The sequence below is a fragment of the Fistularia commersonii genome, chromosome 6, assembly GCF_037954325.1.
Source record: "Fistularia commersonii isolate RoL2024-O1a breed Wild chromosome 6, RoL_Fcom_v1.0, whole genome shotgun sequence".
In the NCBI taxonomy this organism is placed as follows: domain Eukaryota; kingdom Metazoa; phylum Chordata; class Actinopteri; order Syngnathiformes; family Fistulariidae; genus Fistularia; species Fistularia commersonii.
In genome coordinates, this window is record NC_141289.1 from 12,856,794 (window position 1) to 12,874,634 (window position 17,841).

Below are 17,841 nucleotides of genomic sequence, written 5' to 3' on the forward strand. Positions count from 1 at the left end.
CAGATTATATTTTTTCAGCCCATGAACACAGAAATCTCATATTGTATCCTTGAGCTGCTCAAAACAGCCCCAGCGGAGAAGAGAGTGTGAAATTTTTTTTGCCAGCCATCAGTCAACGTCATTAGTGACTGTGTAGGATCTTTTACTCGTGTAAGATCTTTGTGATCATTTAAATGTCATAGTATGCGAGACAGTTGCAGCAGGATGCCTTAATGTTTCTTAGCACCATTGTATTGGACTTGTTTCCTGACACTGCAATGCAACTAAATTTGAAGTATGTTCCTGGAAATTTGCGGTTGTATTTTTTTTCTTTTTTACTTGATCTTTTTATCTTTTCAATGTTTGCACAGCTGTGTTTGGCTGCTGACAGGACTGTCCCGGTGCCTGGAATGCTCTTTGTAGCGATTTCAATCAAACCTAATATTGCTGATAGATAGCAAAAGCTTGAACAGATGACGAGGCAAAATTAAGCCTGAAAACAAAGTAATCCTTGGTTTAGTTCTCAAAAAGAAAGACCTAGTTTTCCTGTTCCACAAAACGTATCTAATTGTTTATCTGCGTTGAGAATTATTAGTTAGTCTTCTCTAGATACTCCCTAAGGTACATTGGAACAGATATTTAGTCATTAATATTGAAGTCAAGTGATCGGCTGTGACAAGATGATTCATCCTCCGGGGGGAAATAATATGGTCTATTTTGTTTTTAAAGTGAATATGGGTGACAATTCATATCTTACTTAGACATGCAGACTTTGGTTATTTGCCTAAAATATCTTGTGTGTAAACTGGTCATGTTGCATATCTTTACGCAGGGCGCAAAGTTTGGTGGAAATGTACAGCTTGTGAACTGCTGAGGAAGATTATAATGTGTATGTATGTAGATGAATATAACCAATAATTTGCGTATTTTTAAAATATAAATTGTGCAAATTGTGAGGAGGCCTATTTATAAACACTATACTTCTTTCTAGTTCCTTTTCATGTATGTTAAGCAGTTTGATGTATGGATTTCAATGTGTTTTGTGTTTTTTTTAATTAAGTTGGTTTTATTTTCTGCCATATCACAGAATACATTCTTGATTATTTTTGTTTCTTTAAAGGTCATAAAAAAAAAAAATCATTCACATTGCTTGAAGTCACAAATTCAAGCTTAAAGAATTTACCAACATTATCTCAGCCTCTTGCAGAAAATGTTTTTGTTTTAGCTGAAAGAGAATTGGGTCCTTCGTTCCACGGGCGTTTACACTTGTGTCAGCTCAAAAAGGCGATTTTATTACATTGTGCATATCAAGGTCTGCGGATGCATGGAAGTAATTTCCCTTTTCAGTGAAATTAGGTTGATAAATGTCTGATTTGAAGGCAAAAAAGTAACAAACCTTTCAGGAGAATAAATGGGGCATTTCAAGTCTTTCAAATTGCCAAAATGCTCTAAAGGATTAAATGGTGAGCAAAGTAGTGCTATGTTTCTTGTAAATGTTTTTTCTCCCTATCAAACTCTTGCATTTTCAATTATTTCTCCCAGTTAAGAGATTACACACAACACACATACTACTTTATGTGTAAAGAAAGATGTGTATTGATTCTTACTGCAATTTAATTTGGCTGATTATCTCATCACGCGGATTTTCAGCACAGTCACACACACTGACCGAAAAAAAAAAAACAACATTGTGGAACTTTTGGTAATGTTTCAGACCTCTAATATTCCTTCCCCCCATCTTGACCCCAAAAGGCCTTTGGATCACGTTGACATTTCAACTTGAACACTTCGAAACATGGCATTAAACTTGCCTGCGTGAGTTTGAAACCAGAGAGGGATCATTTTGAGACCACAGAAAATAATTTAGAACCTGAATGGTTGTTGTTTGTATTTAGTGCTATTTAATTCTCTTTCAATGTTGCCAATCATCTCCTGTCAGTCCGGATCGGCTGCTGACACAGTGTGGATCCACGGATTCACGTTACTGGTGCGTGGCCGCACTCTGCGGAGCTGCATCAAGTTGCACATGTCAACCGGAAACAAGAATTCCCTTCAGTAGAAAAAAATTGAACGTGACTCAAAACATATGAAATACAGTGAAATATAGAATTCCTTCTACAGGAAGACGTTATTCTCTATTATTTCCTTTTATCTCTATGTATTTTTTTTTAATCTAAATAGAATGAAAAAGTCAAAGTCTATCCCCAAAAGCGAGCACAAACACACATCCGATTATTTGCTTCCTCTCCCTGACGGTGGCACAATAAACAAATAACAATAATGAAATCTCAAATCAATAATATGTTTGGGATCAAAATGTATACTTAAATACCATATATTGAATTCACAAACAAGGTGGAGGGTTCATTTGAGTTTTTCTTGGCTTTCATTTAAGTTAGCTTCTTTTCCAAATTGGCTACGGTGGTGTTTTATTTTGAAGGTACCCACCGGATGACTAGTCACGGTTCGTTACTGTTATCGGCGCTTGACTATCGATAGCGCACCGCCGGCCGTCGGTTGTTGCGAGCGCAGCTGCAGGAGAAGCCGGAGCACCGGAGGAGCGCTGGAGGACCAAGAGCTGGATCCGCTCTCCTGACACTTCTTCCGCGTCTAGCCAGGGCAGCGGCGGAGCCAGTTTTTTTTTTAAACCCCCCTCCCAAAAAAAAAAAAAAAAAAATCTTCCCAACGAGGTGAGGAAGAGGAGACGAGGAGGAAGAGGAGACAGACGGAGGCAGCGGCGGTGTCTTGGCGCATTGGAGCTTATGGATTATTGAGAAGTGGAGGCCGAAACGTAAATCAAATATTCATAAGGGACTTTTTTAAAGAGAGAGAAAGAGAAAAAAAGAGAGAGAGGGAGAGAGAGAAAAGAAACACTGAGCGGAGGGGGAAGCTCAGAGATTCCCGGCAGTGATTCGCCTCGCCGGTCCGGCGCTGAACACACTCTCCCCGGACGGAGACCCTGCGCTGCCGCCGCCGCCGCCGCCGCTGCTGCTGTTGGAGGAGGAAGAGGAGCAGGAGGAGGAGGAGGAGGAAGAAGAGGAAGAGGAGGAGGAGGAGGAGGAGGGGGGGGTTCTATCGTGTGGGGAGTGCGTGTGTTTGGAAAGGAGCCCCCCGCTGCAGTTCCTGCGTGCTGTACGGGCACGGGGATGCCACCGACTTGCTGACGGGCACCCGGTATCCGCACCCATCCCCGCCTCCTCCTCCCTGACAGACGGACGCACCGACCCCTGCGATCCCCACTAATATGCAATGGTTTTTTGTGCAGAAGCCGACAGCCGCCACCGCGTACCGCCGACTTCACGCTAGCGCCGCCGCATGCCTGTCCGCCGCTGCCGCTGCCGCTCCTCTCTCCGCGCCGCGCGGCAGACGACGCCATTTGAAGAGGAGCGCTCTGGGGCTTTTCACGCCGCGGCGGGCGGGCGGCGCCGACGCCACCTCCACCTCCACCTCCACCGGCACCCCCACCTCCAGCGGGAGCAGCGACCGCTCCTGCGCCGCTGAGGGCCACCGGCCTCTCGGGCAGCCGGAGGCGGAGAGCGCGGAGCAAAGTGCCGCAGAGGTTACTCTACTCCTGCCGCACGACGACGCGGAATACGTGCGTTCTCTGCTCTCCGGGCTAGGAGACGAGAAAGCGGACGACGCGCCGGGCTTCCTGCTCCTGCTCTGGTCTATGGTGCAGGCTGGGGCGCTGAAGCACCGCCGAACTGAGCCCAACAGCTGGCCGGCTCTGCTGGCATGCAAACAGGGGGGCGGATCAGCCCCCATGCGGTGGGTGAATATTAGGCTGCCGCATCCGGATCGCCTCTTGTCCCCCACCTCATCACTGTCCTCCTCCTCCTCCTCCTCCTCATCCTCTTCCTCCTCCTCCTCCCCCGTCTCAGCCAAATCCATGCGGTTTATTTGGAGCAACATCTTCAGCAAAGGAACGCATATGCTGCAGTGTCTTTGTGGCAGGAGCCTCAAGAAAAACAAGAACCCAACTGGTGAGTTTCACGCGTGCGGGAGGTAGACACACTTTTCGGGCGCTTGCGCGGATTCCCCCCACCCCCTCACCTCTCCCGAGACCGCATCCCGTTCCGCCGCTTGCTGGTGTCCCCCCCCCCCCCCCCCACCACTCCCCCACACACACACCACCTCTCTGCAATCGCATTTTTGCAGTGAGTGAACGCACCACCGCGGGTGGAAGGGGTGGGGGGCGACAGGTGGTGGGGTTGGGTTGGATAACTTATTCGCAGTGATACTGACTACATTGGAGGTACGTGGGAAAAAAAAACAAACACATGGAGCACATGAAGATGCTGCAGAAAAATCAAATCTTAATGCAGCACAGCGCGCAGTGCAGGTCAGGCTCCACTAAACCGCATGATTGAACAGCACATGGCCCTTTTTTTAGACTTTCATATACATTCCGTTTTTGGAGTGTGTCTGTGTAAGTGGGTGGTCTAATGCCAGTTAGATTCCAATCTGTGAACACAGACACACACACCTCCACTTCTCATGATGCTGTGCTCAGCAGAGCCATACTATACATGTCCTCGGGCACTGACTGTAAGGAGGACTTTTTTTTTTTAAATGTATTCATTTTTTTTTTTTCGCCTCAGGTGAGGTATGTTGAACACACATGCGGGTACCTTCTACAGGTTGACTCGTGTTTGTGGATACTTCAGGCTGTGTTGACCCACAGGATGATCTGATTAACTGTGAGGCTCAGATTTCATTCAGAGGCGGGTCTTTTCTTAGTTCTGCAGGCTGAGAGGCAGATTTAAAAGTGAATCAGCCCCCTCCCTCAAGTTTCATTCGCTAAACACAGGAAAAAACAAATTAAATAAAATCTGTTTGTTTTCTCCACTCTGCTTCATGGCGAGACACAGATTGACACTGGCACCGTAACAGCATGTGGACATATTAACACCGCATCAGAAAGCTGGCCTCTGCTTCCTCCACAGTGTGTTCAGATAACAGGCATCGTTTTGGGGAATTGATGCAAAGTTTGGACAAACAATTACGATAAGCTTGCTTTCTTGTAGGAGTATAGGAAATATTGAACGGTGAATATCAACAACAGTTTCCTCGAGCTCAGTACAACAGATTGTTTTATATTTCTTTTCTGCCATTTTCTGTCTGTTTACAAGAATTGTTCTGTTTTCCTTGCCAGTGCAAATCCTTAAATACCGGCTGCATAACTCCAAACATGCCCACAATCCCACCGCCTGGGGATCTGGCACACCACTACTGCGGAGCTTCAGATGAGTCAAAACTTTAGAGAGCGAGAAGGAAACTAATATTATCTTCAGAGTGCCGTGCACCTGGATGGATAGCCACCTCCAGAAGCACTCGCCCTCCAAAACAAAATAAGACTTGTGCCTTGTTAAAGTGGAATTCTGTAAAACAAAAACAAAACAAACATTTGGGTTGGAAAACACAGTGGCTTCAATTAAATTTGCTTTAATCATTCAACCAGCATTCACAGTCACTGATACCTTATTGAACGCAATGATAAATATTCTCTGAAACTTTATATTTGACCACCAAAGACCATTTTTACTGCATAAAAGCCATGTTTACTTATACTGTTATTTCTTTTTCAGTGATTTATAAAAAAAAAAAACAGCTCAACACTAATTTTCCGAGTCCTAGGTGCTCTTTGTCTAAACTCACAAGTGCTAAACACACAATTCCAGTTGCTTTAGTGATTACAAAGCACTGTCCTCCCTGGTTTTGGCACTCATGTGTCAACAGAATGCGCTTGCAAACAATTTCAGCACCTTGGACAGCAGACAACCCCAACCTCTGCAAATTGTGCTACTTTATGTCTCAATGTTTATTTGTTTATTTGTTATAAGCCACTGATTACATCATTTTGTTCAGATTTTCTCACACCCATTTGTGCTTACGAGTATTTCCGAGTGCTGCCGGCCAAAACAAAACAGCCATCCTCTCTGTGAGGCTTCGTCGAAGTCAAGAAAGGTTCAATGCTTTTGTAAACTTATTATCCTACCAGCAGCTATGCGGATGTTACAAAACACAATGGAGGCTTTTGGAGCTCAGCAAAAACACGAGGCTGGAAGGTGCCTTTGTGACATCTGAAGTTAAACACACACAAACACACACACACACACACACACACACACACACATCCGCAGAGAGAGCAAGAGAAATGACAGGTTGTTTTAAGCCTTTTCAGAAGAAGCAGCAGCATTTTTGGGGTTTATTATATATGACATAAAAGTTGCAGCATGACAAGGGCTGGATGAGGGGGAAGTCCTGAGGGGCTCAGTTGATGTCTGATTGGTCCCTGAAGTGTTCCTGTTGTTAACCTGGTAGAGAGAGTAATACCACAGACGGCAAAATAGCAGCTGCTGTATTGCAGCTTGGGTGCGGTTAAGGAACCTATTGTGGAGGCCAACGTTGGAGGATGGTAATTGTGAAATCTTGCCTCAAATACAGCATCCAACTGAATAGCGAGTTGAAGTGGAGAGACGCTTGCAGCTTTTCATCCATCACAAAATATCAACCTGACTGCAGCAAACAGTTGGTGCTGTCACCGATTCCCCTCCCCCACCTGCACCCCGTTGATAGGGACCCTGTGGTTGAAAGTTCAGTGCTGACTGTCTGCTGTATTTCCCTTTACATCTTTTTTCAAACAAAAAGCACAGTTATGTTATTGAATTTACGAGCTGGGGCCAAAATGCAGTCCCATGTTTTCTTCTCAGACGCTCCTTGTCATCTTGAACGGTTTGACCCTTCACATCTGGAAGTGAGCGGAATAGCTGACTAACATTAGCCCACATCAGCAAATATACCTGAGGCCCTTGACTATAGACACCATGTCCATTGTGTTATAATCAATATATGACCAAGTAATTCAGGTTCTTTGTAGAGAATGTTTTAACAGTGCTCGAGTCAACCAAAGTGCAGCAAAAGTGATAGAAAATAGAAAAAAAGCCCTTTCCTGCCAACAGATCTTTAACAGTCATAAATGGTTTGTCAAATTAGAATCAACGAAAAATTAATTCAAACTAAAGTTAAGCAATGTGAATCTTAGTGACAGTACAACATAGCAGGTCCAGTGCACGCCTAATCATTTCAAATAGAATGTATATATTTCTTACTGCTGAACGTCATCATTCTCATATTTTCCCTCCACTATGAATTCAAACTTCCTCATAAGTTTCAACAGTCTTTAAAATGAGGAGTTTGTATTTGCTTTGAGTTGTTGCTGCGCAGCAAACGGCCTCAAATGTTGAGGGACCACTTGTTACTTGTGGGTCCTAGTGGTTGCTGTGTTTTGCCAGTAACTGTAGCCACCAAATATTTCCATGTGTGCAGTTTGTTGTCATCTGTGGATGGATTTGTAGGCCCAGATATTTTGGTGGTACAACTGAATTGCTGTTGTCACAGTGCGTATGTAAACACTCCTTCAAACTCTCCTTCATTATCGGTTTCTGCCTCTTTTTCGAGGTTTTTATCTGATTGGACAAGTTAACTTTATTCGAGTTTTTGTTTTTTTTCCAAGTCGAATACTGCTTGTGAAATAGCAGCACCTTGCAATATACTATATATTCAGTGTAGTGTGTTTTTTTTGTTTCAAAGCTGCAGAGCCAATGACAAATAAAGCATGGCCAGGGAATAACACAAGGGAATTATACATGGACAGTAAACACATACTTGGCCCGGCTTTGTGAAATGTAGCACCTTACCATGCTTGATTTTGAAAAACTTGCCACTGTTGTGACAACACCACCACATAGTGTCACCTGTGATCTTAGATGTGTTTTACCAAACTTATATGGTGCAATGAAAGTATAGTCATCCCTTAAAGCATGGGTTTACACCTCTGTTGAACTTGCTCAGAAGTCAAAGATAGGCAGAAACCAATGTGTGTTAGTGGAAACTTGATGAAAAGATCACATTACGAGCTCAGCAGAGTATAAATCTTAATCTGTGACATCTTTGAAACATCCATCTCCAAGAGTGTAGGCAAACTGCACTGTGCAGCTGATAAATGACCTCTTGAAAATACCACATAATCTTGGCTTGTAACGAATCATAAACCCTCGGTTACTCTCCACAAAAGTACAGCTAGGTAATACACGACTATACAATGAAATCTGAAAATATTCTGTGTTAGTGTGTCCCTCTTTTTTTGAAAATACAAAATTGTTGCATTTAAACCACTGCAATGATTTCACTGCATCTTTTCAACGCCTGCCAACAGACCAGGGTTTGTAAAGGGTGTCTGCTGGGTGTTTCTATTTTTTCTCCGACTCTAATTCCTCCTTATATTGTTTGTCTCTTTGCTCATTGGATGAAATGGCTCAGAGCTACACGCTTGCTGGATTTATGAGAGTGTGTGCACTCCTATGAAACAGAAAGAGGGACTTTAATACCCATGAGCTCCTGAGTCATACATACCCCTCAGTGTGAAACTCCCTCTTGTGGTGGGGAATGTCTCCAAATTAGTTTTTGCTGAGGCATTAAATAAAATGATTTCTACATAGATAAACGTGATGAGGATAACTCAATTGATAATTGATCTATAGTAAATATTGTTGCTCTCTGGTATTATATCATTAATATTTTGGGACCAACCTGCCTCTGCTCACATATTTTCTGCTGACAAAATGAATATCATCCTAATAGTTGAATTGCGAGCGACTGACATAAATGTGGTTTGCATGTTTTGCCTCCCTCTTTGAGTTTTTTAATGTGATGTAACTATATTTCACCCACCTACACAGACCCAGCGGGACTGTGAAGATGGAATGGAAGTGCAAATAATGTCTTGGAGAGAAACCTCTTATTAAATTAGTCCAGATGGCCTCATGGATTTTTACCCACCCTAAAAAAATCTACCTCCTGCAGTTAAAGAAAACCTGCACGTGTTTATACACGCATGAGGTTATGTGTGTGTTTGTGCATGAATCGTGCAGATGATGGAGTGATGTGGACCTGCTGAAGATGGTGAGGAGGATGACTTATGCTGACTCGGCTATTTGCTTGAGTTTTTGCTCAGAATTGCAGTATTAAGTGAAGCTTTGCTTGGTGTAAATGTTGCTTTTTGTGTACTTGTGTATGTGTGTGTGCTTGCGCGCGTGTGTTATGGATCAGTAAGTAAACGTAGCATAAACACTGTTTATGTTAGAATGTGAACTAATCCCCCTGCTCAAGACAGAGCACAATCGATAACTTATTTGCGGCAGTACTTGAAGCATTTCTATTGTACCGACATAAAGATCTCAGCTCAAGGCTTAAAAACTTGCTCTCCCCAATAAAATATATGGAATTCTATGGGTCAACCATATAAATAATACTGACCTTAGAGGAATAGTAACTTTTCCCAGACAGTTTTGTAGCCAGTTTCACAGGGGCACAAATATCCACAGCAAGCCTCATGAAATTCCCGGTGCCAATTGTCAGTAATCCTCTTGATGGATGCGAATGTTGGTCAAGGTGGCAGATGAGGATGAATCGAGGGTTTGCAGAAGTAATGAGCAATCTGTCACAGAGAAGCAGGAATGATTTAATTCTACTCCGGTGCTGTTCGACATAAATCAGTCGAGACGTGTCTGAATAAAATGATTGACATAGACAACTGACACTAATGTCACAACCATAAAAATATTCTTATTCTGTTTTTTTTCTCCATTTATAGAAATGTGGCTGTGAGAAATCGTCTGTTGGTGATGTGTTAAATACATACCCTTTTCAAACGTTGTCACACAACAGTCAAATAATCAGAAAACATATTAAAATGCTGAGAAGTTATCAAATATACCACAATATATATCACACTATAATCCCTATATCATGTAATGTATCCATAAGGCAATTGTGGAAAATAAAATATCAGGAAATCCAGTCGGTCCTCTATGAGTATTTGTATTTAACATTTTTTCTTTGTTGGGATTGAAATTTAGTTGCCAGACATTCATTCATTCATTTTCCAATCCAGCTGGCATCAGGAAAGAGGCCGGCTTTGACCTTGACCGCTTGCCAGTTTATCACAGGGCCACAGTTAGAGACATCCAGCCATTCACTCTCTCATTCACACTTTTGGAGAGTTTCGTGTTCCCCTAACCTCCTGCATGTTTTTGGACTGTGGGAGGAAGACAGAGAACCCATGCGGGCAAAGGGAGAAACTTCTCAGGTCAGCAAGACACTCTTGAATTAACTCACCATGACTGTCGATGAGTACCGTAGATAAATTCTACTTTGACTGAAATGCTACACAGATATTCAAGGGAACCCTTTAACATCATCATTCATCTTTGGAAAATTCTTTTTTAATCATCCCACATTCCAAGAACATTTTTGAGCAACCAATTATTTTTAAATGTATTTATTTTTGCTATTTTAGATAAATGTTTTACTAAAACTAAAAAACAAACATCGCCTCATGAACCTGCATTTACAAAGATCGAAGAACAATTCATCAGTGACTGGTTAACATTGACGCGTACAATCAAACGTTTTTTTACCACAACTTTTGTCTTCGAAAAAAATCACCGTACATGTCACTTGTCTGATGCCGGTAACCGGATGAGCTTAGCTACAGAAAAGAAAGCTCCTTTGAAATCATCCAACATCCCAGAGGACACGATAGGTCTACTCTGCACTTTTTGAAATTATAATCCTCTGTGGTAAAGGAAAAGACTTTAAAGAAAAGATAATTAACGATGGAAATTGTTCGGAAAGATAAATGGCATAAATATGTTAGGAAATATATTTAGCATGAAACTCACGTGTCCATTGATTTGGGGACCTTTTATGTCCCTGACCTTTCATGTGACTCCCTCTGTTTCCTGAACCAGCATCACTATCATTCAAATGGAATAAGGTACAGTCTTACACAGTGTCATGTGCCCCATGTGGCGTGACCTAGATAGATACTTTCGCCCTTTTATAGCATACATATACATGCACACACACACATACACGCACACATGCCTGCTCATCCTCTCTGGAGAGTTGCCATTAAGGCATTGTGCTTTATATTTTATTAAAACCCTGGAGTATAGCAGTGGGATTTGTGCCAACTCTGATCCATCTCCACAAGTGAAAGACGCTCTCTCTGTCATTGCCAAACACACATAAACACACACATACACACACACACACCCACCCACCCACACACATACACACACACACACATACACACACACACACACACACACACACACACACACACACACACACACACACACACACACACACACACACACACCTATGAACCATACGATACTTAGTCCACTTTGTACATTTTCTTGTATAGTTCCCCTCTCGGTCAAAGATCATGTTTGTCGTCTTCCATTAAATCGCACAAGGGTATTCTTTTCCTACAGCCTCCAACATATTTAAGTTGTTTGTTTGTTTTTCCTGGTTGCACAATTCCTCTGTCGCATGCATCGGGGGTGATGAGCTGACAAAATAGTGACAGCTGCAGTGATGTGTGTCCTCACAGGTCACATGGAGGATGTGCGTGTGTGGACTCATTAGCTCATGGCCTCATTGTCCAAACATTCTGACTCTGCAGTAAAACAGTATGACTTTGCTGAACTAAACTTTGTATACGTCATCACTTATACTCATACATGCACGCAAATGCATAAACTCTCACACAAACACACATATAAAGTTAAGTGTAGTTCATTTTTTTAAGAACAAACCAAACTGTGAACAAACCCCTGCATCATGCAGATTCTAAATCTTGTCAGTTAAACAATAATCATGATATTTCAAGTATTGGATAATATCTTTTATTATCTCAGCATGTGTTCTGCAACTGCAAGGCGGTTAGTCTTGTTTGTTTATATCTTAGAAGCATTGGTCACTGTTCAAAATATGCTCATTTAAATAAAACAAAACTGTTTGTTTTATACAAACTATAATTTATCCAGTTAAATATCTTCCCTTGGATATTACCACTTAAACTACTTTGCTGCAAACATTTCATGCTGGGAATGAAAGAGCTGGGTTGTTGTTTAAAGAAAGAAAAAAAAAAATCAGCTAATGTACTGGTAAGCTATATTCAGTTTTGAAAATTCTGTAATTTTCTAAATGAAACAATGATCAAAGAAGAAAAGGTAAATATTTTGTGCATGAGAGACAGAGAGAGACAGAGAGAGACTGTGTGCAGGAATGCATGAGTTTAGAAGGCTATCTTCCAGGTCTCCACTGAGAGAGTGCTGAGTGTTCTTTTTCCAAATGCTCTTATAAAGCAGCAGGGCATCAAAGGCTCCAGGAAGGAGTGTTTTTACGGACGACTTGATAAGAAGCAGAGAAACACTCGACAACACCTCTGTCTGTTTTTGACTCGCCGCATAAAATCGGCTTTATGGCAAAGCTCCAGGTGCAGCATACATTTTTTTTTCACGCCAAAATGCCAACATAACTAATGATATTATATAGCATGATTGCCATGACACACTCAAATATTTCCCACCTGCAGCAGTGGCCTGTTAAATACACAGATGGCTTAATTTAATTAAATATTGTGGTTCCCATAGGCTAAACTACCATGCATATTTAAACTCTAATAAAGAAGTTTCTTGAACTTAAGGTCTTAATATGGCTCAACAATCCATAAATTTCACGTTTTATTTGTGAGACAGTAGAGCCCATTACTTAAATGTAAAATAATGTTTGAATTATCATTGACTCATGAAACAGAGAGAATATGCTGCGAACGTTCTACAATTTAATATCTCCCATCTCATTTATTCTGAAAAAAGAAAATACAGTTAACCCATTAAGAAACATGGAACCTTGGTGACCTGCGTTTCCGATTACTTCCCACTTTCCAAATGTTAATTTTTCTTCTTCCTCTCCTCCTTCCTGTTCTCTACCCTTTAGTCACACACACTTAAGCTGTCCCGCTTAGAATGTGTGTATGGGTGTGTGTGTGTGTGTGTGTGTGTGTGTGTGTGTGTGTGTGCCCAAGCCTGAGGCCTCATTCGGGGAGTCCAGGCAATCTCAGGGGAGTAGAGGAGTTCCTGAGAAGTCCAGTTTACTGTGCACAGGTGTCTGGGCAAGCTTGCGTATGAGCCATGGACTTTGGATTTATCCTGAATGTAGCAGAGCGAAAGTTACGGGCTGCTTTACATGGAGTGGAGCCGGGTAAGAAACCGCTTTGCACATCTGTCATGAGGCAAAACAGAGACACTTTCTAATTGCTTCTCCTCAAATTTTCCAAAAAACATTACGGAGTTTATCTTAATGTTCTTTTGTAACATCATGGTTATAAGTAACTTCTTTTCATTCATTGAAAAGCTTGCATGATTGTGTCCAGTCAGGAACACAGACTTCATGATTTGTTGCAAAATGGATATCTTGGAGGTGGAAAGTTGACACACAAAAAAAGCTCAGAGTTTTATGATTTCTTCATCATATTTTCTATACCAGAACTTTGCTTAACTTTTAGATAAACATTTTGCATAAAATGACACAGTCCACTGTTCTGCCGCCAATTTTTTTAACACCAACATCTTGCAGTATTATTAACGGTGATTTGTTGAACCTATGTAAAGTAGACTCCTGGCAGTTGAAGTGTAAAATTCCTTTATATGAATTGATAGAATTAAAACCATCCAATGTACTATACTTTAATAATTAAATTTCAAATTCAAAACGTTTAGTTCAGATTTTATAGAACTACCATTTTGCACATTTAAAGCTGAGGTACGGCATCAAGTTCATTTGTCTTTTCCTTTACTTTGTTAAGTAAAGTATCTGAGTGAAATTAAAGTATCAGCCTCATTCAATGGATGTTGGGGAAATGTAATAAGTGTTTTTGGAGGTTTTCAGTAAAAGTTCATGACCAGTATATATTAAGGTGACCGCACACGCACAAACACACACACACACACACACACACACACACACACACACACACACACACACACACACACACACACACACACACACACACACACACACACACTTTACATCAACTGACATCTCAATTGTCGGTGCTGATAAGTCAGGCGTCGATCTCTAGCGTCTGTCTGGAGTACTCCGTATTATTCTGCTGTCAGTGATGTGTGTCTGCTTATGTGAGTGCGTGTGTGAAACAGAGAGTGTGTCAAACATTCTATAAATTATTTCTGAAATTAACGTTTATCATTTTGCACTCGCTAATTTTACTGGAGTTTCAGTCTATGTTGGAACCAGAATTATTGTACTACTGTGTCTCCCGGGAGGATTAAAATTTTAGAGAGATAAATAAAGTCTAATGCAATTGATACTTTAATGCGTGTTAGGAATCTTACAACCACAACATGAACAAAAAGAGTGGTTTGCTGTTTTTAAGTGACTTGAAATCATGGACATGGAGGATCAACATTTATAACATTAAAGAGTTTTCTAATGCCAGATTCAGACTGCTGATTTGTTATTGTGAGCGTTTTGGGACGTCGCTGACCAACTTTTGAACAGTATTTGTTGCTTATTGAGCTATCCGTCACAAGTCCCGACACTGAAACTATTCCAGTATCACTGTTTTGAGCTCCCAAGTGTGGATGTACAATAAAATGATGGTGCAGTGTTTGTATTTCTGTCGCTCTGAGATCATTATTATGTCAGAACTGGATTGAGATCCTTATGCATGGCATTGGTTGTCTGCCCGCTATGTGGCCAAGGATTACTGTACTTAGACAGACATATGCGTGGATATATTTGTATGCAAGTTTGCTCTCAGGCAGCGCTGTTGGGAAGCAGATTACTCAGAGGTCTCTGCGGCTGTTTGTCAGCCACAGAAATGTGTTCTCATCGTCTGGAGCGAAAACCTAAGGGTGTGTTGTATTTATAAACAACTCCTTGTAATGTATCAAACAGCCTGGCTGCAGGGCTCGGGATTATCTGAATAAATTACAAAATTTTCAAAGCAGCCCATTGGAAGTCATTGGGTTGGGAAGCTGTTACCTCTATTCAGTCGTTGTTATATTACAGTTCTTTAAATGAAATAATGTGCATTTCACTTTTCTTTGACTTTTTACCGAAATTATTATTTCAACCCGGAACTCTGTGAACGCTTCTCAACATTTATTGAAACTGGATTAGATTATACTATACGAAATATTTTTTCTGTCCTACTCCATTCTCTTTCTTATATTGATTATATGTGAAGCTTTTTGGTCCCACTTTTATTTGTGCTTACAAGTAACTTTATTTCTTTTAAGTGTTGTTTCTCAGAGGAGTTCAGGTTGCACCTGGCGCAAACATTTCGAAGTACAGGGAATGAAGGAGCGCTTTTGCGGTCTTATCAGTGTTCAGAGTTACTGAAGAAAACTGGTTATTAATAATAATATCATAATATCACAAGAGCTCAAAAGGCCTTTTTTTCTTTTGCATTTTGAAAAATCTATAGGACTAAGAATTGTATCACAGCTTGGAACTGCTGGCATGAAAAATAAGTTTGCCTGGCGTGTGGCTCACTGTGGGTGGCTGGAAAAACATTATGAGAACATTGATACCCTTCAATTTTCGTTAGATGTCTTTTCACATTATCTACCGACACAATCTGTTCCTGTTATTCAACATACATTTAAGGCCTTCAATAAGTCAGCTGCACCTGGAGCACTTAAAGTAAATGAAATAAAATACAAATGACAAATAGTAAACCGTTTTTCAAAAATAAGCCACAGTCTGTTTTTTTTCTTGATGGAAATACAGTGTGAGTGCTAAACTTGTCATTTTTTAACACTCTACACACATTTAATAACCACCTTGAATTTATTTAATACTGAACAGAAAAGTGTTGAGACGGCCTTTACGACACAATCAGACTTTTCCGCAGCAAAGTGGTGGTGTTTGAGGAGTTGGGGGAGACTGGGAGTTGTGGTTCAGCAGTGGTTGGATAAGTGTGGTTGTTGGCAAACTGTTCAATTGCACTTTGAGCTGTGAGTGGTCTCTGACCCAGATCATAGCGGACACACACGCACACACACACACACACACACACTCACACACGCGGAGTGAAAGAGACCGCAAATGAAGAGCGAGTACACTAATTAGTATTGACTGATGCAGTGTGTGCTCTGTCACTTGTCCACTCTACATTGTATCATTCGAACTGTCCTCGAATGAGCACTGGATAAGATATTACCAGCTTCTCAGGCTTTTTAAGTCTTGCCATCCAGAATGTAGAGGCCTGGTGAACCTTCTATTCGTGAAGGAATAAAAAGTCTTTTGTGATTATTTTCAATATTTCATGTGTATCATTTTCGCCAGGTGTTTTCTTCAACTTGTTTATTTCTGTTTCTGCAGTGGTTAAACTGTTATTGAAGAAGTCTGGTTTTTTGTCAAAGGTTTTTTTGAGAAAGTGCTCTCAAATCAGCTTCTTCGCTATCGACAAATTATCCCTTTGGGTCACTTCAGTCTACTTTTAGAGCCATTTCCTTCACCTGAACATCCGTGACAAAGGTGCTGAATGATTTGTTTCTGCCTGTGGACTCAGCGTCATCCTCTTTCTCATTATTGTTGGGTCTGAGTGCTGTTTTTGATTCTGTGGATCACTGTAGAGTGTTGGCGTGACTGGAGAACTTTTTTTGGCATCCTATGGCAGGTTCTTCAGTGGTTTCATCTATGCCTCTCTGAGAGGTCCCTCAGTTTACTGTTTATCAATACCCTTTCTTAGTCCTGTGTTGGGAGGTATGGGGTTATACGGGGTTCCGATCTGGATCCACTGCTGTTTTCACTACACACGGCACCAAATTCTGCATTAATTTCAAATCGACTTTCACCGCTTTGTAGATGATCTGATGCTGTACATGTAGTTTAACATAGATGGATTGGATTCACATTAACTTGGTATCCATCTGGCTGCTATCAAGACCTGGTTATCGGCAATATTTTGCTTCTGAATTCTGCCGAGATGGAAATTAAAATCATTGGACAAGTGAGGCTCGGTCATTTTTACAATTTCACTTCGTTTTTGGATGACGGTGTTGTTCAATGCAATGACAGTTAGGAACCTTGGTGTGTTCTTTGACAAAATTCTTTCTTTTGACCTTCATATGAAAGAGAGCACCTGGGTCCCCTTTTTCCATTTTAGAAATATTGCTAAGATGCAGAGACCTCAGTCCATGCATTTGTGAAATCATGATTGTATATACCTTTTGCCGGAGAAGGCTGTTCATCAAAATGTGGCACTGCATGTTCTGACCGGAACTTCTAGATGATGTGTTTTTACAGCAAATACTTTAAATTAAAATTGCCTTTTTAAACAGATTTTTAAAATAGTAAATGATATTCAGCAATTAATGATATGTTTTTTTTCCCAACATTATATCTATATTTTCTCCTTTAAATATCTTCTATCATCTGTCAGGCATTAATGTAAAGACAGGGAAGTGTGGTGAATATTTATACAGTCACTTTCTTGTATTGGGTAGAGGTCTCACCTTCTGATGAACTTTGACCTTGAGTCACTCCTATGAGGAGCATTGGTTTCTGGAAACTTGCAGGGTCATTTTGACAAGACATTCCTGTCTGTGATAAAAAGAAATACACTGATTTGCCTCTTTGAGTTTTTAGATTTCCTAGTTTCATTCTAATGCCTGAGAAAATTATGTGTGTATCTTTTAGTTTCTTCTATTTTTTGTCATGCTAACTTCTTTCCAAGGCAAACTGAGAAATTAAATCTATTAATCTCTGTTTTAATTTAATGTCAAATCTTGAACTTAAGGGGTTAGCAGCAGCAGGTAGTTGTTTTATTCATTTTTGGTTAATTTCTGTCCCATTTCCATGTTTTACACACATTTGGCTGCAAATGTTTCCATGATTTCATATACATTTTAAAAAATAATTTGAGTGCTATTTCAAATCATTTTTAGGATATGTCTCAACTAATTTTAATGCCAT

The 17,841-nt window shown here is 40.9% G+C and overlaps 1 protein-coding gene across 1 annotated transcript in view; it reads left to right on the forward strand.

The window, feature by feature from the left end:
- The first annotated feature begins 2,510 nt into the window (after positions 1-2,510).
- LOC147233405 (fibroblast growth factor 14-like) overlaps positions 2,511-17,841 on the forward strand; it is a 63,932-nt gene continuing 48,601 nt past the window's right edge. The window contains exon 1 of the mRNA XM_086148211.1: positions 2,511-3,962. Within this exon, the coding sequence (XP_086004337.1) occupies positions 3,224-3,962 (739 nt within the window). The 5' untranslated portion in view covers positions 2,511-3,223. The remainder of the gene's footprint in view (positions 3,963-17,841) is intronic.